The 26,115-nt window shown below is 40.2% G+C and overlaps 4 protein-coding genes across 14 annotated transcripts in view; 2 read left to right on the plus strand and 2 right to left on the minus strand.

The window, feature by feature from the left end:
- On the minus strand, positions 1-10,841 carry LRP2BP (LRP2 binding protein). Of its 2 annotated transcripts, XM_066996256.1 has the most exons (9): positions 10,052-10,825; positions 9,241-9,353; positions 9,072-9,119; positions 7,093-7,206; positions 5,950-6,092; positions 5,763-5,868; positions 5,016-5,239; positions 1,983-2,148; positions 1-129 (listed from the first exon to the last, which is right to left on the minus strand). In XM_066996256.1, exons 1-9 carry the CDS (start codon positions 10,185-10,187, stop codon positions 64-66), a joined length of 1,116 nt encoding a protein of 371 aa, XP_066852357.1. In that variant the 5' UTR covers positions 10,188-10,825; the 3' UTR covers positions 1-63. The 2 variants fall into 2 exon arrangements, with proteins under 2 accessions (XP_066852357.1, XP_013035385.2); XM_013179931.3 differs by lacking the exon at positions 9,072-9,119 and having other exon boundaries at positions 9,241-9,356; positions 10,052-10,841.
- Positions 6,131-17,288, plus strand: ANKRD37 (ankyrin repeat domain 37). 2 transcript variants are annotated; one of them, XM_048078408.2, is made up of 5 exons: positions 6,131-6,180; positions 11,932-12,097; positions 12,614-12,766; positions 13,507-13,598; positions 14,113-17,288. In XM_048078408.2, exons 1-5 carry the CDS (start codon positions 6,146-6,148, stop codon positions 14,345-14,347), a joined length of 681 nt encoding a protein of 226 aa, XP_047934365.2. In that variant the 5' UTR covers positions 6,131-6,145; the 3' UTR covers positions 14,348-17,288. The 2 variants fall into 2 exon arrangements, with proteins under 2 accessions (XP_047934365.2, XP_013035254.3); XM_013179800.3 differs by lacking the exons at positions 6,131-6,180; positions 11,932-12,097 and adding an exon at positions 12,303-12,455.
- UFSP2 (UFM1 specific peptidase 2) lies at positions 15,065-26,024 on the minus strand. 5 transcript variants are annotated; one of them, XM_048078394.2, is made up of 13 exons: positions 25,646-25,751; positions 25,348-25,457; positions 24,658-24,736; positions 23,976-24,156; positions 23,826-23,892; positions 23,366-23,523; positions 22,573-22,765; positions 21,260-21,406; positions 20,581-20,745; positions 19,237-19,361; positions 17,041-17,117; positions 16,290-16,414; positions 15,065-15,465 (listed from the first exon to the last, which is right to left on the minus strand). In XM_048078394.2, the coding sequence occupies exons 3-13, from the start codon at positions 24,728-24,730 to the stop codon at positions 15,379-15,381; spliced, it is 1,398 nt and encodes a 465-aa protein (XP_047934351.1). In that variant the 5' UTR covers positions 24,731-24,736; positions 25,348-25,457; positions 25,646-25,751; the 3' UTR covers positions 15,065-15,378. The 5 variants fall into 5 exon arrangements, with proteins under 5 accessions (XP_047934351.1, XP_013035236.1, XP_047934352.1 ...); XM_013179782.3 differs by lacking the exons at positions 25,348-25,457; positions 25,646-25,751 and adding an exon at positions 25,897-26,024; XM_048078395.2 differs by lacking the exon at positions 25,348-25,457 and having other exon boundaries at positions 23,366-23,520; positions 25,646-25,777.
- The window catches only part of CFAP96 (cilia and flagella associated protein 96), a 91,692-nt gene continuing 91,375 nt past the window's right edge, over positions 25,799-26,115 (plus strand). For 3 of the 5 annotated variants that reach the window (XM_048078405.2, XM_048078403.2, XM_048078404.2), the window contains exon 1: positions 25,799-25,954. The gene's annotated coding sequence lies outside the window, so the exon portion shown is untranslated. Of the gene's footprint in view, positions 25,955-26,013; positions 26,112-26,115 lie in introns of those variants that run through there. The other 2 variants (XM_013179795.3, XM_013179793.3) reach the window with 2 other exon arrangements.

Genomic DNA, 26,115 nt, shown 5'->3' on the forward strand with positions numbered 1-26,115 from the left:
TGAAGATTAAAAATGGTTTATTGTAGGAAGTACATGTTATACCAGCCATAACTGAAGGAAACACTAAATTCTCCCAAGATTAGCTCTCAGTTCAAGATCAGAAGCACCATCAGGATCCAGAAGGCATGCCTTTGAAAACAAAGAATAGGGAGTTCTGGTTTATAGGTAAAATAAAATTATACATTGCCAAATACAACACTGGTAAGGTCTTTTAAGTTTTGTAGACATCAGAGATAATTTACTTCTTAAGATACTAAAGACAATATATTCAGCATTAAGTCCCCATTTCTGGTAACAGAAAAATTCAGTTCTTTAAAATTAGCATAATCTACTACAGTGTTAGGCTTGGTTTCAATTTTTTTTTTTTTTGGTAATATTTGTTGCTGTGGCATGTGCTGGCAGAACAGCCAGAAACTGTAAGCAGAAATCTACTTACAGATTGGGTCATTTTCGTTCACTTCCATTATTTATGCCAGTACCATCTGGCACACCCATCATCTCTTCTTTGAATCTTTCAAAACTGCAGCTGGTCAGTTATTTAAAAAAGCAACCAATTTTCATTTTAAATTAGTATAATTGTAAAATTAACATCATTATTCTCTGGGCACAAAAGAAACTGAACACACCCACTACTTGTCTTCTACTTGTTCTAAAATTACCCCTTCAGGTACTTTTCTTCTTTACTTGGTTTGTCCCTCCTCTAGAGTTGTAGCTGTAGAGATGCATGGCACCAGCCAACAGCTATAATTTCCTTTTATACTAAGTTAGTGACATATCTATGTCAGTCTCAAATGTATTGCTACTGAATGATGAGTGAAAGTTGTGAATTTTGGTCAGTTCTGTTGGTAACAGTAGCCTAGACAGAAGACGGGAAAGATGATACTCACATGAAGCCATGCAGGAATGGAATCCTGACATACTTCCTCCATGCCTTAAGTCTTACCTAGGACTACTGGCTACAGTGCTCATGCCACTCCACCTTATATTCTGTTCCTGATTTCCTCATCCTATCCTCTGCAACACTTTTTACAGCAGAGAAACAAAATATTTAAAGTGCATGAATTCCTCCACTGGAACACCTGTTCTGCTAAGTATCTTCTGCTGTGGGCTTTCCCGAGTAAGGAGCCACAAAACTTGTCGGCTGATAGCTTACCATTTGCATAATTCTCCATTTATTTGGACCACACCAAGCTGGGCCTGGAAGTATTTTAATTAAGGAAACAAATGATCTCTGCATGCACAGAGATCATAGAGAATCTTAGCAAGACTGCATCCATGCTCCTACATTCCCTTCAGAGGGCATAATCATTTTTCCCTGCCTGTACTTTTAGGCATCTCTAATGTAATTTAGTGGTTTTTTTTTTTTTGTTTCTTAAAGGTCATTAATAATTTTTTTCCAAGCAATAAATCTTACTTCAACTTTAGCACTTTAAAAAATGTGACCTATTTTTCCTCTGCATACCAGTAGATAATAGTAATATATAATAATAGTATATTATATAATAGTAATAGTAGATCCTCAGCTACCAGTAAAAATGTAAATGCGAAAATAAGCATGAAAACCAGTTAGACTGATTTAAATACTATTAACGAAGGTACTAATTGTTAGAGATTCTGAAGTAGAGAGGAAAAAAAATACAATTTTTCAGTTTGAATGACAGCAAATCAATCAGGGATAAAATTATTCAAATCATTTGAGTAATGTATTTTGCAAGCTCTTCACTGTGGTGACTGCCACAGAATTTTTTAGATTTGGTAGAATGAATTGTTTTACTTAAGCAAGTGGGCAGACAATATCCTTCAAGACTATATTTAGTAGTTTTCAATATAAATTTATCGCTCTTCGTTTTCTTGCACAGATTGTTAACATTATTTATGTTGGAGCCTTTAACATAACCAAACAGCAAGTTTAAAGGCTCAAATCCAAGGCATCACTCAATTTCAGGAGTGATAAATTAGTCCATGAGACTTTGCCAGCTTACCATAGAATAGTATTTTTTAGCAGCAGCTTGGTCTTGCTGTACACCTCGGCCAAGATGGAGGCATCTAGCCAAGTAGAAAGCAGCCATGGCGACCCCTTTGGCCATGTAGGTTGAAAGACAATCAGTCATCTTTGCTAGCATATCTGTGTCGTCATTTTCTGTAGTCCTGTTGTAGAATTTACAGCATTAGGTTAGATAATGTGTTTAAGTCAACTGTATTCCCATAGGACTTGATAATAACTCCTTTCCATTTATATGTAATTATCCAAGATGAGCTGAAATTTACTTGTATTCAGCAGGCCGAACAGCATTCTCCTATTCAGTGTTTGGTTTGAAGTTGAGATTACTTGAATATTGTGATACTAAATACAAAAAAGGTAAGTTTTACAGTCACTTTCACTGCATCTATACTAGTTATAAAAGGCAGTATTTCACACCAATTGTTCCTATTAAAATATTTAATAGAAATTAATATATTATGTGGAAAAAAGGCAAAGCTCTCCATATAACAACATCCCAGATTCTTGACAGGATATTGGCAGACCATGGTAATCTAAGGATTTTGGACATACATTGAGAGCCTGATGTTGTAAGATCTACTTATAAAGACGACTGATGACTGCTTCAGCTCAATTATTTTCTCTCTTCTGCGTACATCTGTCTGCTTGCTGTCACCTTGTTTTCAGCATGTTGTTTTTACTAAAAAAATGTAAAGCAGCCAGAAGGACCACGTGAACATTGTCTTAACGATGAGGCTATAATTACTAGTATTGTTACTGCACTATTAAGTACAGCATTTCGAAGTGGAAATTGATTTTTTCCAACTGGTGTCTTAAAATGGACCCCCTAAACTCACATTCTTTCCAGGTAACCAAGGTAAATCTATGCTTCTTTGTGCATCGTTTTAGGGTTTTGTCATGTCAAATAGTCACAGACTCACAGAAAAGAAAAGAGTAAGTCATAGCTAGTTCCTATAAATAAATGTTTAGGAAAGATTGTTCTGAAGTAACTCTCTGCAAGTCAGTGCCTGCTAAATCACTTGAACAAGTTGGCTGCAATATGCTCCCACCTAATTCAATCCCATTAACAAATACAGTAACAAAAAAAAGAAACACTTAACAAGAATATGTTTAAATATAATGACAGTAACCTACTACCTCTTATCTTTCCTGATGCAGTGTTTTTACCTTCCTTTCTGAGAGATATAAAACAGGACACTGAGACAAATAATACCAATCAAGTCAGACACAACTTCTAGTTTAGCACACCTGTCTTTAAGAACATGCTATAACAATGGTAAGTGAAACCATATGGGATAATTAATTTTTTTTGCAGTGAAGAATATTGGTAGCTAATCTAAACTTCAAATATTGGGCAGTGGTACACCATACATAATCATGTAATGTCTGTACATTTGAATATAATGTTTGTGAATAACCCAACAAACTGTAAAAGGTGTGAACGTATAAAGACAAAGAACTTTTAACAGAAAAGGTACTGATGATTGACACAACTGCTTGAGCTGCTGTGAGAGTTTGCCTCAAGGCCAAATGCAATTCCAATTGCATGGAACTGTTTCAAATATGTTGGTGGAATTTTTTTGCTTAAAAATGGTCAGTTCTAACTGCAATGTGGGATTTTATTGCTGTTCTCTGCAAGCACAGTCACAGCCAATGAAGTGCCCTGTTTATTTGTCTGAATAACCTGCGCTGCTGCATTGCCTGGAGGGGACATGTTCCAAGCAAGACTAGTTAGACTAGACAGAACAGTCTACTCACAGCAGAAGAGAGAGAAAAGCAGCACATTCTGAGAGAAAACAACCCATTTCAGCAATGAGCATTGCAAACAGCATTTATTGCTGAACTACTGCTGAATTACCAGAGCTGCTGCTATCCCGTGGCATGTACAGGGGCAGCTTCTCTCAGATTCTAACACATCTGATTGCCGGACAGCAGCACCTTCATAAGCATACCACAGAAAGCATGAATGCTGTTGTGTGCTGCTCGTGTAAGTAGTTCTTAGCCTCTTTGTATGGTATTTCTAGCAAAAGAATAATCTGATTGCTTGACAAAACCTCTAACACGCTGGCCAGCTGTGGAGGTTTGTCACAGAAATGTGCTGTTCATCAGCCCTCGAAGCGGCACCACCATTGCTTTTCTCCTCCCACGCCTAGTTCAACATAGAGAAGCCTGATGCAGACTGGCTGTTTTAATACTGCAGCCTGGCACAGAAGTTGCCATTTCTGCCATACACAAACCGCTCCAGAGTTATGTAGATAGAGCAGCAAGTCCCCAAGTGGCTGCCTGTTAAAAATGCCAGTCAGTGCTTACTTAACTGTGGCTCGGTCCAGCACCTCTGCGCAAGCAGATAATTGCCAGAAACCACTTGCACGCAGGTGATGACTAGTTTGTGGTCCAGGCTCAAAAATGCGTACGTAATAGGCATCCCCGTGAGCAGCAACTGATGCAAAGCTAAAGGGTGGTGGCTTGGCACTGCTTGCAGCATCTACTTCTAGGTCTGCACGCTGCTCAGAGGGCTTGCTGTGGGATCCCATTTAGTATCAAGGCCTGCATTTGCTGTAAATGACACAGGAAATAGACCAAAATGTTGAGCCACAGAGCAGGGAAATGATGGGGGAGAAGATGGTGGGTAGAAAACACGCTAAGATAGGGGCTGTGGAGAGCAGCAGCAGAATATTTGTAGGGGGTTTAAAATGGAATAGGGAAGGCAGCTGAGTTTGTGGACTAGGAGACAGAAAGGCAAGGTTGAGTATGGGCTCCTACTTGGGATTCTAATTGAAGTCTGTTTTGCTTCAAAGGATCAGAAAGAAAAGTTCATCTGCACCGAGTAATTGAGAACATTATAGTCTTAATTTTGTCTGTGGTTTGCAATTCCCGCTTTAAAAACGAGGTCTTGCAATTCATTATCTCGACTGTCTCCTGATCTGGAGAGACAAAACCATAAACTTAATAATCACTTTAATCTAAGTTCCATCGTCTTATATGAATACAATAATAAAAAAATTAACTTCACCTTATGGCTATTGCAGCAGCTGTTGAGTAGAACTTTCTATTGTAATAATATTCCACAAGATGGCCTTGAGCATAGATGTTTCCACGTTCTGCTGCTCCTCTCAGGCACTCCAAAGCAGCCTTAGTGTTCTGACGTATACCTTGTCCGTACAGATACATAAGACCAAGCACACCCTGTGATTCCAGATTTCCATTGCCGCATGCTTCTGAATGCCAGAAAAAGGACTAAACAAGAAGCAGAGAGTTGTTTCCTGTGTATTTCCATGGATGTTTTACATTAACTAAATAACTTTTTAATGTGATGATATATTCACTTTAATTGATTATCTTGCGTACCGATGTAAAAGGTTTTAAGCAAACAACCGGTCTGTAAGAAGTGATTTTACGTAAAAGAAAACAGACTCTCTGTAAGGCTCTTAAACCTGCTTAATTTACTGTGAGAGCTGTCAATCAGTGACACCTGCTTGATTTTTTTTTTTATTTTTTGAAGTGCACCGAGGCTGACAAAACTGTAATCCACTCTATCCTACTCCCTGATACTCCCACTAAATAAGTAAATCTCAGCTAGCAGTGTCAAACTAGTCAAAAGTGAGAAATTCAGACCATCTGTTCACATGGGCTTAAATGAACAATGTCTAGCAGTGCTTAAATAACAGTTTTCATAATCAAATATATCACCATAATCTTTCTGTGAAATCCTAAATTACTTAGAACACATGAAATTCAGAAGGGTATAAGTGGGCTTTACCTTCCTCAGATCTTTTAGAACTGACATGGAGTAAAGCATTCCTAAAGTACTCTGGGCCTTTACACTTGCTTTTGGATTCCCATGGTCTGCAGCAATAAGCCATAACCTAAGAAAATGGGGACAGAGTTCGTTCAATAACACAGCAGCTCAGCATCAGAAACTCATCAGGAAAATTGTCTGCCATTACCTTTCAGCCTCTTCAGTTGACTGTTTAACACCCCAACCTTCATAATAAGCTCTGCCAAGATTGTATGCAGCTGCAAACTTCAAGTGTCTTGCTTTTGAGGAGTCAGAGTTGAGTATTTTCTTCATGTATTCCACTCCCTTTTCCTACAATTGAGGTATTTCAATCATTACATACAGGCTGGGAAAACGATGAAGTAATGAACCTGAGAATCTGCCAACATCTGCAAGACAGGTAGTTTTTCAGTTCTAAAACCTCTCTCTATAATATGTGGGGATAGTGTGGATTCCAGTTAGACTGGTATTTCATTTGCCTAAACACTTTCTACATGTTTGCAGTTTTTTAAAAAGTTTGATATTTTTGTTTAAGTGGACCTGTGTCTGATAACTGTTCTAACAAATTTTGTTTTGTAATGGCTATTATTCTATAAAATAGGTAGCATAAATCTTTACTCAGTTTTCAGTGCACCCATAGAGATTACACTTCAACATCTTGGAACCTAATCTCATCTACTACCTTTCTTCGTGCATTACTTTCAGAACACCAGAAATTTTCCTCCTCTTTTTAACAAAAGATGCTATTCACTTACAATTGAAAGAAACATGTTACTATTGATTTATGATATTATTAGCTAATTTTCCTTCTGTTCCTGCATGAAATCTAGCATACCACTACATTTTCAAGCATAATTTTGTTTAACATTTATGTTCAGAGATTATAAAGTATTTTTAAAGATACCTTTGTGTAACAGATGTTTTACACTTTGAAATGCAGTTGATTTCCATTTTTATAGATTCTATTATCATTTATCTACACTGTTTTTTAAAAAGGAACAAACTAATAGCAATTTTTAAACAAGCTAAATAGCTTCCATGAAGTATAATCAAATCCTTAGAAGTGATACTATAAAACACAAGTTCTCATAAGCGTTTGTCAGATAAACCTATTTTATTATACCTGGTTTTCAAAATTCTTCAGTCCAGAACCCTCCTTTTATGATGCTTTGTAAGTATCTGCACCTCATGAAACTATTTCTAAGTCAATGACCCATTTATTTTAAATTAAGTGATCGAGTTTACAAAGCAGCTCTTAATAATTATAAATTAATATTAGAAGAAAAGTAAGAAGTACAGCTAGGCTACTCACGGGGTCTTCATTAATGCCTAGTCCATCATAATACATTATGCCAAGCTGATACATCGCTTGAAAATCTGTATCCTTGACTTCTTCAAATTGTATTAACGCTTCTTGGTACAAACCCTGGGAAAGACAGAATGAATAATGAAGTACACAGAATAAAGTGTACATACCTCAGCTTAACCCTCCAGTAGATACCCTCTTACAGTTTTTCAAACTGGAGCATTTCTCTAATGGAAAAAAAAACGCAACAACAGAAGTGGCAGAAAACAGAAATAAAGTCAACAACTGCAAAAACATTGGATAGGATGGAAGCAATGAGGACTTCCAAATAAGGTTTCATTGTTTTCATATATAAATAAACAAATAAATGAAAGTAGTGCACAAACATCATCTCTGAAACCAAAAGGTGTCCTGACAAGCTTCCTTCACTCCCCCCAAAAGCCATCTTTTTAATTGAAGTAGATAAGAGCCTAATTGAGATGCGCTGTCCTGCTAGACATACCTTAATTTAGGTGGTCTTGAGGATGTAAGAGCCACCACAACATCTCAGCTAAGGGTTGGGTTCCCAAAGACTAAACCACCATGTTTGAGGAGTTTATGGGCTCAGCTGTCTGCCTCCCTTTTCTTATGAGGGCACCACCTGCAACAGCAGAGGTACCAGAAGGGCAGGAGAAACAGGTGTTAGGAATAAACCTGTGCTAGATTCAAGAGAGCTTGATTTGATGGCCTGCAAACTACAGTGGGTCTTCATCTCATGCTTCTGTAATGACCTCACATATCCTGCCCCCACAATACACTTAAAATATCCTACGTTTACCTAGTTTTTTTTGAGTAAACTTGATTTCCTGAAGAAATAAGGTTTCTACAAATGCTTCCATCTGCTGTTCCCAGCCTTTTTCTTCTACATGTAAAGCTTTTAAATGCATTGGTTAACTTCAATTAAATATGAAAAGCAGATGAACATCTCAAAGATCATTTGTATCCTGTAATATGAAAATCCATGCATATACGTGAGGATCTAAATTTATGCCAGCCTCAAGAGGAAAGTAATTAAAGTACTCTGCAGAATTTTTTTTTTTAGCCAGTTAATATGTGCTTTGCCTTAAGATCCCTCCTCACAGCATGTGCCCTGCCACGTGCAAGGATGCTGTTAGAGCAGACCCTGGGGAAGCCACATGTAGCACAGTAGGGAACAAGGAGTTAGGAGCACAGAAGTCCTCGATCTATGTGAAGGCAATTGCAGTGTTATGACAATATGCATTTTTAGGTAATACGGACATCTATCCCTAAATATGGAAATCAAAGCCTGCTCAAAGAATAAATTTATTGTGAACAGCAATATTTACCTTGGATATCTAGGCCAGCACATCAAGAAACAGGCCTGCTGCTCCACAGGACCAGTTTTGCTCATGTTGAAATCAGCCAGTGCAGTAACAAAACCGTTACAGAAAGCTGAAGCCCTGAACAAGTTAATTCTGCTCCTGCTGCTAACCATGAGACTGATGTACACCGTGCCACATATGGCACCACTAGCAGTACTGAACCATGCACATCCCATTTGAGAATATGAGTCGGAACGTGTACGATATCCTTTTCCATCCTTCTGATCTGAGCTATTCCAAGAATTCGGGTCCTTAGACGTACCTACTCTTAGAGTCATGTTTGTATTTTTTTAAATCTGGCTTCACAAGAAGTAGAAGTTTTTCTTCATCTGCCAGCTAATCTGATGCTCTTCCCTGAGCATTTACTTCCAAATACATGGGCCAATTTTAGCCTACATGGGCAGGGACAGAAATCTTGCAGATAACGTTTCAGCAAGTTTGATGAAAACTGGTGGCTAGGTAGGGAACGAAGATTGAGAGCTGTGTCCTAGGTCAGCAACCACTGACACCATAACAAAAAGCACAGTATGTTGTACTTGGCCAGTCAGCTGGCCAAAAAACAACTCAGTTTGGAAGCTGTAGCACAGGCTGCCACTTACTTACCTGGGACGCTTGCGAAAAGTGGAGGAAAAACATATTTCGTGAGAACACCTGGTGATTTTAATGGGAAAAACAGGCATAAACATCTCTTGTAGCTTTTTTTTTTTTAAGGCATTTCTTTTCCCACTGACATTGTATTGAAAGTTGTCAGCTTTATAATGTCTATCACAACCTCTTCATAGTACAGCTGTCCTTTTAGAAAACATGCCAGAGGATCTCCATCTTTTATTCTCTTCACCAACAGTTCCTCTGCTTTTGCAAATAAAGCAGCATGGCTGTAGTTCTCTGCTTAAAAATAAACATATATATATTTTTTTTCCAAAACAGAACAGACGGAACAACATCAAAAAGCACACTAAAGCTCTGGAGCTAGTGGTGTCCCCTTTTCACTATGCTTTTAAATGACTAAGATAAAATAAGGATTGGAACATCTGTTTTTTGAGGAAAGACTAAGCAAGCTTGGCCTGTTTAGCCTAGAGAAGAGGAGATTGAGAGGTTTTTATCTACCTCTATAAATACCTGAGGGGACAATGCAAAGTGGATGGGGCCAAACTCTTCTCAGTGGTGGCCAGTGACAGGACAGGGTGTAATGGGTATAAATTGAACCACAGGTGTCATTGCCATATGAGGAAGAACTTTACGGTTCAGGTGACAGAGCACTGGAACAGGCTGCCCAGAGAGGTTGTGGGGTCTCCTTCTCTGGAGATATTCAAAGCCCTCCTGGACACCATCCTGTGTAACATGTTCTAGGTGACCCTGCTTGAGCAGGGGGGTTGGACTAGGCGATCTCTGGAGGTCCCTTCCGACCTCAACCATTCCGTGATTCTGTGAAATAGTGCTGCTTTATAAAAAGGAAAATAAAGATCAGTAAAGACATTGTGACTTTACTGAAAGCTAAGTTTGACATAGAAGAACGGAAGCTTTTCACACAAGATGTGTTTCCATCCAACCTGGGTTACAATACCACCATTTCTCTTACTTACCTGGCCCCTCAAGGGCGGGCAGGGCGCTGCAAGCCTGGGGCAGGGGCTCACCACGCAGCTTCAGGGTGGCCTCCTGCCTCCCTCCCACCTGCCCTGAGGCAGCGAGAAGCGGGCCTGGCCCCGCCATGGTGACCATTGTCTGCGGGGCCTGGGCCTGGGCCTGGGCTGGTGACTGGCACTAGTAGCAGGAGTGCCATGAGGGGAGGTGGCCCAGGGCTGTAGCCATGTTACCTGCCTCAAGCTGGCTGGGACTCAGAGCCCAAAAAGCTTTTGGAGGGGAGCGGGAGGAAGGGAAAAGGACATTTCTGGCTGTTGGCCAGTTCCGAACAGCGTACCGAGTAATGTGCCCAGCTAGCGCAGGCTGGGGCTTGGGCATTGCCCAGATTGTTCCTACTAGCTGCTGGTCCTGTTGTGAATTGAACACAGCTAAAATACCTCATGGAAAGCAATTACAGGCAAAATAACAGAAACTCTGAATGTAATTCAGGTAAAAGGGCAATAGGCCACGAAAATTACATCTAGCTAATTGGGCTTTGTTACTTACAGTGACCAAAACTGTTTTAATGCATTTTGTTCTCCCCAAAACTGTTTTAATGCATTTTGTTCTCCTCACATAACCACTGCAAAACTTATGATTATTGAGGGAAAACTTACTGAAGTTTTTTTCTCCTGAAACACAAAGGATTGTTTCTACCTCTGTTGATAGCTTCTGGCTGTCTCCCTTATAAAAAGATATACAATACCAGAAGGCCACAAGGGCGCTTTTAAAAGTCTTTCGCTACATCCCCCCCACCCCCTTTTTTTTCCTTTTTTTTTTTCCAGCGATTGTCATTCTTCCATTTTTGGCAATGCAATCTGCTTCTATAGCAACAGAGGCAGAGGACGCGGTCAAAATAGAAAAGGAATGCTTGCAGAGTTATGCGGTTAAGCCTGCGGGCTGCACATCATGTTTTCTGACAGCCCCAATGACTCTAAGCACCAAAAAAAGTCCTAAAATTCATCCTGATTCATTTTACTTAAATGGCATAGTCTAAGAAGTGTACAGGAAAATAAACTTTTTTTTGACAGCATGGACAAATAACTGCATTTAGGAAGCACTTTAGGAAGCCAAGGTACCCTTCAGGAAAGGCAGCTCTGGGTGCCTTGCTGCTTTTCTTTCTGTAGGAGTGTGCAGGTGTGGGTGTGAGGTCCCACAGCTCAGCTTGGTGTATCCCACTGCTCACACGCATTTATTAGGACCAGTTTTTCCAATTTCACCTGCCCAATACCTATGCAAAGCGAGTGGCTTGAGACATTGCCAGCATGGGGGCAGGAGAGTTCTGTGGGCACAAATGAGATGGGCACAATGCGACACAGAGCTCAGGAACTAATTAACAGCAAGAGTCTTAAGAGAGCTGCAGCTGGTGGGATGGAGGTGGTTAGGCTGGAAAGATGGGATTGCTCAGGTGGGGAATCTCAAACCTGTGCACTGCTGAGGCAATTAGCGCTGGGGAGGGAAGGACTTCAAAAGGGAACATGCTGGGGTGATCCAAGGCTGCCTGGGCTTATGTGACTGCTGGAGGTTTGTGCTTAAAGTTTCTTAAAACAACTGTGGATTTCTGGCATGTGTGTGGAGGGAGGTATTCTGTCCCTAACAATGCTCAGTTAGGAGTGTAGGGGTTTTGTTTATTAGCTAGTTTGCTTGTCTAGCTGTTCAGGGAAAAAAAAAAAAAGGTAGTTATACAGCTGTATGAAAGGAGAGGTGAAAACTTTACATACTGAAATACTTCAATTGGGCTGACATATTGCATATTTACCTGGAATTCTGCACCTTTAAAAAAAATGATACTATATCTGTGTTCGCATTCCACTACTTAAATAATTTAATTACTTTCCCAAAGGAGAAGCAGCGGGCACAAACTGAAGCACAGGAAGTTCTGGATGAATATGACAGGGCACTTCTTTACTGTGAGGGTGACAGAGCACTGGGACAGGCTGCCCAGAGAGGTTGTGGAGTCTCCTTCTCTGAAGATATTCAAAACCCGCCTGGATGCCATCCTGTGCAAGGTGCTCTAGGTGACCCTGCTTAGCAGGGAGGGTGGACTAGGTGAACTTCCGAGGTCCCTTCCAACCTCGGCCCTTCCCCTCACGCAGACCAGGGCCGAGGAGCGGCAGCCGGGCCCCCTCCCTCGGCAGCCTCCGTGCGGGACGTGTGGCGGCGCCCCGGCGCCATGGCCGCCCCCCGCGGGCCGTGCGGGCGCGGCGCGGGGAGGCCGCTGGGGGCCGGCCGCGCGGTGCCTCCCCTCCCATGGGCGCCCCGTCGCGGCCGTGCGGAGCCGGCTCCCGGCAATGGGCGGGGGCTGTGGCCGCCAGGGTCCCCCCCGAGCTCCGGGAGCCGGCCGCGATGCGGGAGGACGGCGCGGAGGTGAGGCTGGGGCTGGAAAAGCCAGCAAAGCCGTGCGGGCTTGCTGTTTCCCAATTCTGTTCTCTCGGAAGATGAGTCCGATGGGTCGTGAGGGGGATTTGCGGTGGTCGCGGCTTGCAGTAGCGCCGTGCTGCTCCTTAACCCGTGTTCCGTTTCAGCCCGGCAGTTTCAGCGGCCTGTTTGAGGCAGGGACCGGCGTGAACGCACCTGCGGATGCCTTCGGTCAGTCCCCAGCTCACCTGGCCGCGTGGGGCGGTGAGGCTTTCTTCCTGCTGTGGCAGCTGCAGACGGGAGCCGACTTGAACCAGCAGGTAAAAATACACAAGGTTTGCTTCTCCCACTTCCAATCTCACGTCAGTAAGTTCAACTTTTATATTTATTTATTTATTTATTCTTAACCTGGGAGAGGTTTTATATATATACAACTGTATTGCATGAGGTATCTGGGGTTGCTTATTTTAGAGCAGCTTTATTTTAGTGTGAACCAGAAATCCTATCTATACTGCTATAGCTATTTCATATTGCTGCGTATGTTACTTTCACACTGTGCTGTGTGCAGCTGTCAAAAATTTCTTTTATAGAAATGAGTATTCTTTCTTCCTTTCAAATTTTGCCCCCACTTCCTCTAAACGTAAGGATTTTTCCTCTAGCTGCAGCTTTTAATTGGTCCATACCTCTGAGTTTGTAGCAGCAAGCTGTCAGTCCCTGAACAGTGCTGAAAGGTGCAGTTAATCAGTGTTCAGAATGTATTCTGCGTAAATAATCTTTATAAAGTTAAGGTTAAACCGTGAGTATAGCATGGGACAGCAGTCCTACTGCTCTGTTGGATTAGCAGAATATATTAAGCAAATGTTTACTGGCAATTACTGGGTACACTTCACTAGCCATATTCCTTTAATCTCTCTTTTCAATTCACAACCAACCGGTATACAGAATACCACTCAAAACAGTCATGTTGGAGAACAAAGTAGCTTCATCCTATTCCCTTTCTTTCAAACAACCACTATGTTAAAAAAAAAAAAAAACCAAACAAACTGTTTTATGTGTTTAGGATTGCCTTGGAGAAGCCCCAATTCATAAAGCAGCAAAAGCTGGGAGTTTGGAATGTCTTGCTCTCCTGGTTGCTGGTGATGCCAAAATTGAGTAAGTTAACCTACATTTAATCATTTCTGTATCAGCTCTCAAAAGATACTTGTTTTGTACACTTTCTTGTTGAGGGTGCTGCTAAAAGCTGCTGTCAGCTAAAGCTGACAGCATGGCTATAGTCATACAAGCAGTATTAAAAACAGCTATACACATGAACACATTACATAGACCATATGCTGTTCAGTTCCGTGTTGAAGTAACTACTAAGAGAATGTTCTTGCTCATAGGTTCTTGATAATTTTCCATTCTAGCGCTGCACTTATCTTACTCATACCTTTCTGATGCACTAAGCCAGTCATAGTTTGGTGACAGATATGTTTTTAAATAATTACTCCTTTTTGCATTTAGTGGCAGCACCCGCTATCACTAGAGCCCTATCCTTGGCAAACCTTCTTGGTGTTGATTCTTTGTACTTCTGATTAAACTTATCACTTAATGAATCTTGATTGTTGTTTGCTGATAATACATATTCCAATTCACATGAATAGTTACTATTAATTTTGTGTTTCAGCTTGTGCAACAACAGGGGGCAAACAGCAGCAGACCTTGCGCTGGCTTGTGGCTTTCTGGAATGTGCCAAGTTCCTGAAAACAATTCAGCACACTCAAACTATGAAACTGAGAGGACAGTCTGGCTCCTCACTAAATGGCAACCACGGTGTGCTGAGCGAGGATCTAGCAGCACAGGAACAAGAATGGGAAACAAGCAGATCAACAAGAAGGAAGAGGAGGTCAGATGGTGTGTAATACCAGTGGCTTACCATTTGTTGTATTTTAATCTTTTTTTGTACTTTTAGCAGTTAAGTAAATAAGTTTGGTGATAGATGCAGGTAAGCTGGATGTAGATGCCTGCCAGTAAGTCCTGATTTGCATATGTAATTAAGGTTATGGTCTTGTCAAAAATGGATATTGTGTTTGGAATGGCACTGAAAACTTTACCTATGACTCTTTTATTTCTTGATGCTATTCTCAACAATGTACGAATGGAGTAGCTGACCAGGATAGCAGTCTTACCCATACCACAACTGTGTCCTTTGATGACATTAGATACAGGCTTATTTATGTGTTCATGTGACAGATCTGTCTCTTAGCTGACAAAACAAAGGGCTTGTCACCTCGAAGTCAAATTTAGGGGAATCCAAAGTCTGAGAAAACATGACTGGACTATCAATTGAGTGACTTGCTGTGTGCTGTTACATTGTCTCCTTCTGAGAAGGAGAAAAGCTGGTTTATTTTTACTTCTTACAGAAGACTGTTTTTTTTTTCCCCAAAACAGTTGTATTCATACAGCTATAAATAAATAAGCATATAATAATTTAGTCTCTCCCTTTTTTCTGTGTAAATGAGAACAAAGTCCACAAAACTCAGTATACACTTTTTTTCTGACCCTCTTCTAAAATACTGTTATCAGCAATAACCTGAAGGAGTACATTTTTTTTTTTGGCAAGAAAAAATTTCATAAAATAAAATGATCAGACATTTAATCTGTAAAGCTTTTTAGCATAAAATTGCTATATAAACAAAGTTATCTTAGCCAAAAGGAAAGAGTATAAGTTACTTGATAAACAGTTGTAGGAAATGCAGTTCACAGCAGGTAATTCCCTTATTTTTCAGAGGTTTCATTAAAAAAAAAAGATCTTGATTTAAATTACATAAGTAATATTTCTCTTTCATCTGGGTTTTGATCACCTGAAAGCATTTGTCTAACTAACAAGACAAGTTATATCTAGATATCTGCTAGTATTCTGGCTTAGCATGTTCCAGCCCAAGAGGGGAATTTAAATAGTTTTTGGTCGTTGAGGTAGGCATAAGTTATAGTAGGCATCCTTGTTCCAGAAGTCTGGGCCCTTCCATCCACACCAACCCTGGCCAAGAAAAAGCAAGATACACTTTAAATTATTTAGTATGAATTCTGTTTTCTTCATTTATTACAACTGGATTTATTTTACTAATTTTAATCTAAGTAGTATGAGTTATTTTCAAGTATCTACAAGCAGGGACAATTTTCAGACAGTTCTGTACATGCCTTGAAAACACATTAATGGAAAACACTTGACAAGAGTTTCTCCAGTTCCCCTCACCCAGCTTTCCAGCTTGGTTTCTAAACAGTAGCATCTTCTTTCTATACCCCACTGCCTTCTGCTGCTACAGACTCATATTCTGAAACACTGTCACTCAGTTTCCACTTCTTTTGTCTTGAAGAATGCCTTCTTTAGGAATAGTTCAAATTTCAGAGCCAAACTGAGCTCTTAAATTAAGAAGGTGGGGGTGGGCCGCTTGTCATGCTTTAGCAGCAAATCAGTCTAATAAAGCTCTTAAGCCCTACAAGACTAAGATGTAATTATATTAGGTTTTTCCAATAAAAAAACCTGCCAACTTACAGCCTGCCTCAGTTCCTATCCTCCCCTGCCACTTTTGATGAATGAAAGGATTTCTGCCCCCCCCTTTTTTTTTGTCCTCCTGGACAAAAGTATTCTTAAACACCTTATGGCTGTTCAAGCTACAACTGTTAAAGACAGTCTCAGAAACCAGCAGTAACTAACATACAGGCAAGTTAACTGGGATCAACACTTCCTCCATAAGGAACGGAGAAGCTGCAGAATGGCCAATCCCTAGTTTGCTATACATCATTTGTTTAATGCCAAAATGTATCTATATGTGTGTGTATATACACGTGTGTTAACCTCACCTTTTCCAAAATAACATGCAGATCTTCTCCTCCAGTGTAATGTGGGTCTAGAATCAAATATTTTATTTGCCCTGTAATCTCATTCCAAGCCACTCCTAATATCGTGTGAGCCAAAACACCTCCACCTAAAATAGCAGGGAAACAAATTGTTAAAAAAAAAAAATTCACTGAGATTGGCTAAATATGCAAATTGCTAAAATTTGAATACACTTTTCAGCTTTAATATAAGTACTCTTCATTTTCTGAACCACTGCTTGCTTGGAAATACTTTCATTAATTTTAAGTTCTTATGAATGGCATTTCCAACGATATCAACATTTTAGATTATTTAAACGTGCATACTGGTCTTAGGAAGAATTTAGATAAGGAATGATGCTCATCTCTTCAAAGCCAGAAAACCCCTACTCTTCTGCGGTGGGAAGTTTTGGGGAACTGCATGAACCTCTCTCACCTAGAAAGCACAAGTCAGCTCTTGAGTTCTGACTTTAAAAGCAGCTTTTGAAAATACCATTCAGATTGATCGTTGTTACTAGGTTTCATCTTGAGACTGGTGAAATACCAAATGAAAGAGATACCAGCCAGACTAAATCGCATGGTTTTCTACGCTGCCTTGGAAAGAGCATTGTTTTTAATTCATCTGGAGTTTTGATAAACACCTGTACAGTAAACTGAATCAGTACTAACTGAAATGAAATGCAGCAGAGGAAGGCTACAAACATTCACTGGCAGTCTCTGATACTCAAGCACTTACCAATCATAATTGGAGTTCCTTCAGTCTTGAAATGATTAGCAAGCTCTCTTCCCTGCAAAGCTAGTTCAGAACCCTGGCTAGGTAAGAAATACAAGAAGAGATTTGTCATCCTCACTATGCTTGGTTTTCCAATTATCCATTATACTCATTAACTGCATAAGTAACTGATTAGAAAGTGGCTTAGAATTCTTCTGTTAAAAGAACTGAACTCCTTGTGACAATCCGAATAAAGTTCTTTATGCAACTTACAGATTCTGGTTGGGCTAATGAATCTGCTGCAACCCTTGCTGCCACCAAGGCACCTGGAGTCACCCAGGTTCCATAAAGTTTCTGCTGCTCGTTTTCCACAGTGGGGAGAGCTAGTTAACCCCAGTGGCTCCTCTCAAGAGGCTAAAAACAGACTGGCTAAATCTGTCAGCAAGGGGAAGTCTGAAGTAACACAACTTCATCAGGAACACGATAAAAATAAGGTGTTGATAAATGTGTTTATAATGATGTGACTTAAGAGAGATTTCCACTTCAATTGCAGTACTCATACCCAGGTTGATTTTAAAAAAAATCAAATCAGAAATACCATTAGGCTTCTGGTCAAAGCAACATTGAACTTGGCTTGATTTATTTTCTCTGCTTTCCTGTTCAGCTTTGCCACAGACAAAAGAGTAGTCTACACGGAAGAGAAAGGTGTACGCGCACAACACATGCACGTACTCCGGGATTCAGAGCTCACATTCTTCTGAAGGAGACTCACAGTCCCCTCAGAAGACGGATAGTACTTCCAAAAGTGGTGTCAGAAGCCAGGCAAGAGAATACATACGGATAGGTGTGATAGGTTTACAGATAGGTCTGTGATAGGTTTAATATAAAGAAACAAAGACAGGATACCATGGTTAATGTTTCAGACAAGCTGTGCGCCTACTTTTCCAATTCCTGGAGCGATGGATTAAATGCAGAGTGCAAAACAGGAAAGCTGGGATAAGGTACGGTACATTAGCAGTAAAGGATTCAGTACTAAGGGTGCAGCTGTGAAGCCCTATTTCCATAGACTTAGAGGTGCTAGCTGAATATAAGCGCAAGACAAAAATGCTCTCCGCTGCTAGTGACCAGCTCAAAAAGGCTGCATGACATCTCTTCTCAGCATGGTAGCAAGGCTGGCATTTCATAATCCTGAAGAACACTGGTGCTCCCTTGTAGCACCACTGTGAGCAATTCTACCCAGGTCACAAATGAATGTGTTCTGTATTCTTACGCACAGGACTAAAAACTGTCTCACTAACAGTCACAGCTGCTATAAATAATAGGTGGATCATCTGCAAATATAAGCTGTGGAACAAGGAGATTAAAACTGGCTGTATAAAGCCTGACAAAATATTGAAGGAATTAATTATTTTCTTACCATTAAGAATAACTATCACCATGGTTACATGCTCTTTAACAATACTCCCAGTAGACTTTAGTCTAAATAAACATAACTCATGAGCAGTATTTTGACTAGCATTTTCATACAGGCTATATTAGCATACATTCTCTATTTTGTTATTGTATTTATCACAAAATGTTCAGGGATTTATTATTCTGCTTACTGCTGTCCAAGTGACAGAAGTAATTTTATTTCTGATAAATGCTGAACATTATTCTTTTTCTCCTACATGTATTTATAGGGTTCTTTATTGCATATAAAAGTGTCAGATTGTCAGAACAGAAACAAATACCTTGTTTTATGTCACACAAATACAGGACAGAGAGCACTATTTCTAGACTGCTCAGCAGTTTGCCTCAATCCTGAGCCGAAAGGTTAGCTCTGTGGATGAGGCAACAACTTACTGTCGATGTGTATGCCATTCATTATGACTGCCAGGCTGTGGGGCTGTTCCAAAAATTGTGTGATGGATGAACAATAGGCTGACCCCCCCCCTTTTTTATTTCACATCAGTTTGCACATAATTAAGCAAGTTATAGAAAATGCAAACTCGACCCCAAGACTACAAGAAATTCAGCAATACCTTAACTTGTAAGCACCTCCCATTTACCTCAGAACAACCAAAGGCAGGAATACAGGGTTTATGAACAGCAAGCTCTTAAAAGATAAATTATCTGTTATTATCCCTATTATCCCACATTTTATAACAGTAATTTGCATTGTAAGGCATTCAGTATCTTTAATAATTACTAAACTACTAGAAAGATACTGATTCTTACCTGACAAACAGTATTTTTGATGTTATTCCAAAAAGTTGATTCAGAACAAGCTGTACCTCAATAGAGCCAATCCATTGCCGTGACCCAACAAATGCTGCAGGTTTGTCTCCGGCATCAACCAGCGCCTTTGTCACATGAACATGAAGAAGAAAAGCAAACCTCAACAACACATAGTAGACAGTTCCACCATTTTTTGTGAATGAAGTTGGTTTATAAAGACAGGAATGTGTTTTATATCTGGCCAGTCGAGAGCAAACAAATGGTTATTGAATTCATTCACTGTGGTTCTGTTTTGGAGATGCCACTTAGACACTGACACAGGACAGTCCCAGGAAGCACAGATTCTGACTCCAGATCCACAGGCAGACTTCAAGCTGCAAAGCTGAGCACTGAGCTGCCTACCACTGAAGTGTACCATCTGTGCTGCAGAAACCACCTCACAGACTGGACTCCTACTCAAGACATCTCAGAAAAGGATGCATAAAAGAGTGCCCTAAGGAAGAGGCCACCAAAATACACCAAGGGTTGGGGTTCATTTTAAACTATTTCCAATTCAGAGGTTTACATGTTACAAGCAGCTCTTGAGGTGCCTTTTCTGCTCAGGATAGACAGCCCACAAAGTCTCCCAAAGGCTGCTGTCCAGCACGCTACAGGAGTGTACGGACTTGAGATGGTTTTATGTTTAGGGGCAGACTGAGAAATCATCAGGAAATGCAATTTTTATTTTAATGCTCACATCCCTGTCAGATAGGATGCAAGTCATTTTATGGAGCGAGCCAAACCTGGTTAGCAATGTTGAGTAAATAAATATGATACAAAACACCATTTTTAGAAGACTGAAGATAACCGCAGTATTTCCTGCTAGGCATGCAGTATTAGCTACCCAAACCTACTCTTCTTCTTCAGTACCATTAATAGAAACGACCATATTCAGGTACACATTCAAATTCACAGAAGAAAATGAAGTGAAAGGAGGTTCAAAAAACAAAAAGCCTGCTACTATCAAAGGTAAAATTGCAAAAAAGAAAGCAGTACATCAATGCGTAACGTCTGGAGACTAAACTAGCTACCACTGAAGACAAAAGACTGTTAGAATATTAGTACAAGGAAATACTAGAAAACTATTCTAATGAATTTTATTTGTGCGTATAAACATTTGGAGATGGGTTTCCTATTATAGAACTTGTTAAACAGTAATTGATGAGCACTATAGTTCCATTTAAGAGAGAAAAATATCACACAAGTTTTAAGTCTAAAATGTATCAGTCATTTAAAAATTATCTATAAATGTTTCTAAACAATTACATGTGTATAAAAGAATTAATCTGCCCAAGTGTTCTGTACCTGTTGAATTTCCTTGTGGGTTGGTATAGGTGCATTTATGTAACCCTGGTGCCTGAACCACGAGCAAACAGTCTGCAGAGACCGATAAGCACAGCCCCAACCGCTGTCATCAATGCGATCCTGCATATAGTGATGATAGCTGTATGTACCGTGTACTAAATAAACCTGCACAGAAAGAGAAAATACAAATTAACCTGGTCACACATCAATTTTCAGAGAAGTCCTACTTATGTTACTTGCACTATTACATATCTTTCAGTTAGGGGGTTACAAGTCTTTGTAAGAATTGAATGTTTATTCACACACGATCACTCCTTTTTGTCTCCTCAACATCTCCATTCACAGTTTTATTTTCTTGTACTGGTTCTAAGAAACTTTTAGAATACGTGACAAAAACATGAGGTATCCTTTGAAATGTTGTACAATATGTTACCAGAAAATGCACTTGAGGTGTGAGCAGACACAGGACAACTACAGCTACAGCAATACCATTTTGTGCAGAGAAGCCATTTTACTTAAAAGACCAAATCAGTTCCTGTGCCCTTTCTTTCTCAATTGATACTGATGATTATTAAATGATAAATTATTAATTATACTGATTATTAAATTACTTCTCTTAACAACAGATCTCAAGTAAAATAAAAAGAAATTTCTTTAAAGTGATTCAATTTAAACGTACCATACCAGACTCTGTCCCAGGTGAATTAAGATGTAAATGGGGGTTTCTGAGATAGCCATCTTTATATGGTTCATCTGGAAAATGGTAAGCATTTGCTCTCTTTAAGTATGGTCTGTCACATGGTAGGTTGAACAAGGCGTGTAATTCCTGCATGCAAGTTAGAAGAAAATAAAAAGCACAATTCAAATTTTGGATTAAAAGAACACCACACTGTAGGTAATAATAGAAACAACCATTTTTAACAAACAGTTTAGCTAAGTAGCTAGGCACACTGTAATATATTAATATTCAGCATGTATGCTTATTGCTAGACCTCACCTCTCTAAGGAAGCTCATGGGGGACTACCTCCCATCTGATGAGCCTGCTATTTTACATAGTCCTGTTACAGAACGCCTGTCTCTGGAGCCCCATTCAAGATACCATGAGTGAAAATGTCTTGTGAAAGTATGATAAAATTATCTTATTTCAGAGGGGTTAAGAGTAAGAGGAATGATGAGATCATCTAGGATGTCTACATCACAGGTAGTAGACTTTACACAGGTGATCCAACACTGAACCAACTACATTAGCTACAGAAACACTCGGCAATCAATAGATAAAAGTGAACAGAAGAGAGAGCAGGAAAGACTTATGTGCAACTGGTGCCTGCAAATGCAAGGAACAGATTATGTTTTATACACACAGTAATGCTTCACCCAGAAGAGAATGAAAAATCCCCACAGCTTCTGCACATCTAAACAGGTAAAAGATTCTTTCCCCACTCTCAGTACATATAACTGCATGACCTGAATGTTTCCTGCCAGATTGAGAGCTTTCAGTGTGAAAGGACTGCAACATCAGAACATTTTCACACTTCATCCATATTCCTTTTTCTAGATGTGCCAACCCGAAGGCAAAAGCAAAATCTAAGGCTGGTCAACTGCAAGCAACAACAACAAAAGCACCTCAAAGCAAAACACAAAAACAAAAAAAACCAACCCCATATCATTTCAGGCAACTTGTTAAAGCTTGGAAGCAATAACGTACTAAAAGAAATTTGATATTCTACAATGGAAGAGGAGAATTCAAAGAATCCTGCACCAGAAGTGTGATTTAGATAGGATTTGTTTTAGATCAGGCCTATGTAGTTCTAAAATTTCTGTTGCTCCCTTACAGAAAATGCAATCTGGTATATTTTATAAAATAGCTTCCAATAAATCAATCTTATACATTCAGTTTACTGCTTCAGCTGTAATAATAAAAAAAAAATATATATATAAAAAAACAGGTTCTGTTAGTATTCATTGTACACTGGCTAAATGGAAAACGTTACCTTTCTGTAACTTTCTAGCTGATCATCTGAAATACCTGTAGGATATGAGATTGTTACAAGGTGAGTTTTTCCTGGTAACATGAAATGAAGTTGTTCTGGTACCACAATTGACGTTCCCTTCATATATTTCATGATACATCTTTCCATATCAGTTAATTGCTTGTGAATTGCTTTCACCAGGAGATTTTGTACCCTGTGAAGTAAAAGGGAGAATACTTTAGTAAAAGAATAGTGATGGTGACTCATTTTCTCTCATAGCTTGAAGTCAAACAATACTCACATGCACATTTGCACCTGCCCTGATGAACTTCTTACTTCCATGCCCCCTTCAGTCCACTCCCACAGAGGACAAAACCTCAGAATGCTTGCTTTAAGCATGTCTACACACAGAAATTACTCCCTAGTGGTTCAGCTCTCTGAAAATTCAGCTGCACTTTCCCTTATCAGAAACACAACTGAATGTTTGCTGAAATAAAAGTTACATATATGACTAAATATTTATAAATGTTTTGCATTTTAAGCAATGGTTCTTAGTTATCAAATTTATCAGACACTGACAAACTAAATTTTTTGTAGACAGCAAAAAGATTGGGTTTCAAGATTGTTAAAACTAACAAGTATCTGAAGGAGCTATTATTACTTAAAGAGTCAAATTCCAGTACAAGAATACTATATGCTATTTTATCGAACTGATTAATGATAACAATAGCCTTCCTTTGTTACTTTCAAGGAAAAAAAAAAAAAACAGAAACAAAAAGAAACTGAAGAATTCCAAGTTCAGGATAACACTTACTTTCCCCATGTTTCTTCTGGAGAAACAGACAAAACAACATCAACTGGTAAAGTCATATTAATGTAGTGGTGTTCTTTATTTTCCCTTTCAATGACTGGAGCCAAAGCATCTAGTGAAGATGTCATCTCTAACATGAGGTCTATATTGATTATCTGCTGCTGCAGAGAATAAAGACACCACTAGTACATCTCCAACAATGCATACACCAAGAAGGCAAAAGGAAAACTGTAAAAGTTTGAGATCAAACTCAGTACTAAAATAATTGGGTTAAAGACTAAAACTTGTACGTATTGATCAACTGTAAATAGATCTCTGCATTTATGCAGAGTCTAAATAATTTTAAAGGGATTCTTCTGAGTCATTTAAATGTCTATTTGTACAGATAAGGCTGGGGAGAGCAGATTAACAACTCAAGTGATAGGTTGTCTGATATAATTTATTAGTGTGGTGAGACACATACCGTATCTTGTAGCTTTTTATCCTTTTTTTTGCCAAGCTTTCGTCGGGTCTCATCATCTTGATCAAGGCTGAAGTGTCAACAGAAACAGCAATTTCTATAAAATGTAATTAATCCACTTAAAAAAATTTATATAATTTTTAATCTACTCACTGTATAAATCGTTTTAACTCTTTACAAGCAGAATCATCTGTCAGCTCTGGAACAGTATTGATACCACTGTTAGGCCACACATAGACTGGACTATGGCAAATTCTTAACACAAGAACATCTGAGGACAGCTTGTTTGCAAGATCACTGAACACATATCTTAATGCCTTTTTTGCTGATGCCTCTGAAACACAACAAAGATACAATTAGCTTAGAAAATTCTCTCACTTTTGTGATAGCTACTGGACAAACATGTGGAAATTTGATATGTTTTGACATCAAATAAAAATATAAACACTATTATGATCAGAAAAATAACAATGTAAAAAAAACTGAGATAAGATTTCATTCAGCAGGCCTGTCTTCACACTCACACATTCACACTCACATCTACCTGAACAAAAGCATACTGTTTCTCTCAGCTTCTGAGCAACACGAAGAGATGAACGGAATGATTTTAAACTAAAAGAGGGGAGATTTGGATTAGATGTTAGGAGGAAATTCTTCAGAGGGCGGTGAGGCCCTGGCACAGGCTGCCCAGAGAAGCTGTGGATGCCCCATCCCTGGAGGTGCTCAAGGCCAGGCTGGATGGGGCTTTGGGCAGCCTGGTCTGGTGGGGGGTGTCCCTGCCTATGTATTTGTATAAATAACTTTTTTTTTTTCTATGACAGTCTTATAGACACACCATCGGTAGTTGCTAGCTGAAATGCCAAATCTAAGCCTCCTCTTATTCGAAAGAGTATGTCCATGGCTTCCATATTTACCTAAGGAGAAAAAAGAAGGAATGAAAATAAGCTATTTCAGCATGCCTTCTCTCAAGTTAAAACCAACTGTTATTATGCCACACCGTGCAAGCACACCAGCAATTATTATGGGTGCTCAGGGTACGAAAGGCCAGTGAAGCAGCACACTGGCATATGTCAATTGCATGAGTGGTGTTACAAAAACAGTTCTTAAAACACCTTTCCCACCTTAACATGAAAGCATTTATCCTATTCTTTTTTTAATATACCATTTATAAATATTTTGGTTAAGACATTTGTCATTGACTATCATTGTTTCAATCCAAATGATGCGTTTCCCATCTTCCAGTGAAAGCAAACCAAGGACTGCTCTGAATATTAGAGTGAAAAGGTAATTAAACATATCTTTAAGTTCACATTCACCTTGGTTAGGAAGTCATAATTTTGGGAAAAGGAAAATAAAGTGGTGGGGGGTAACCTCCAGAACCCAGGCAGATGTTTCCCATTTGACAGCAGTGCTGCTTATGCCTGCTGGCATCCCTCAGCCTCAATTTAAAAAAATTAAAAGCAGCCTTTTATTGAGAATTGAATTTTTTTTTGTCCGGATCAATTCCTAGTAAAGCTTAACCTACCGCTGCAAGAACAGCCGTGCCAGGACGGAGGAACAAAAATGCGACAGCCCCCAAGAGGCTGAGTTGCGCTTAATCTAGCAGCCCCCAAAAGAAATACTTCGTTAATTGCTCTGCGAATAAAACACCGGTAAGAATAATTACTCCGAGCCCTTCTGGAAAGACTTATCGCGGAACTCCTGGCTCACCCAGGCCTCCCCCACAGCCCGCCCGTGCTGTGACGGGACCCGACCCGCGGCCATGCCAGGCCGCGGGCAGCGCCCCCCCGTTCCGCCATTCCCCGTCCCCCGCCCGGCCTCACCACGTCCCTCAGCGCCTCGCTGAGACCACCCGGCAAACGCTCAGGCCGCCTGACTCCCCCCAGCTCCCCCCTTCAGTGGTGCGGTCCTGCGCAGCCGCATGCGCGTTGGGCCGTACCAATGTAGGGAGGGGGGGGGGGACGGGGGGGGGGGGGGTGGCCGCTCTGCCAGGCAACCGGTGCCAACAGAGGCGGGCGGAGGGGCGCTGAGGTTGGGGTGGGTGCAAGGAGGTCCCGCTCGGTTCCCTCCTCACCCGGCTGCCTGCTTCGCCTCAGCTGGCCTCAGCGATCCGGCTGGAGCCCCAGCGGGAGGTCTGTGAACCGTGCGAGGTGCACCCAGTCCTTCCGCAGCCTTCCTCCGGCTTGTAACAGCCCTGTAAAAATAGCCCACGTCGTCATAGGCGTTTGCAGCGCAGCGCTGGTGCCTCTTCTCATCTGGTGCCCACATGCCAGATAGGGTTAATGTGTGGTAT

This window comes from Anser cygnoides, chromosome 4, assembly GCF_040182565.1.
Source record: "Anser cygnoides isolate HZ-2024a breed goose chromosome 4, Taihu_goose_T2T_genome, whole genome shotgun sequence".
In the NCBI taxonomy this organism is placed as follows: Eukaryota; Metazoa; Chordata; class Aves; order Anseriformes; family Anatidae; genus Anser; species Anser cygnoides.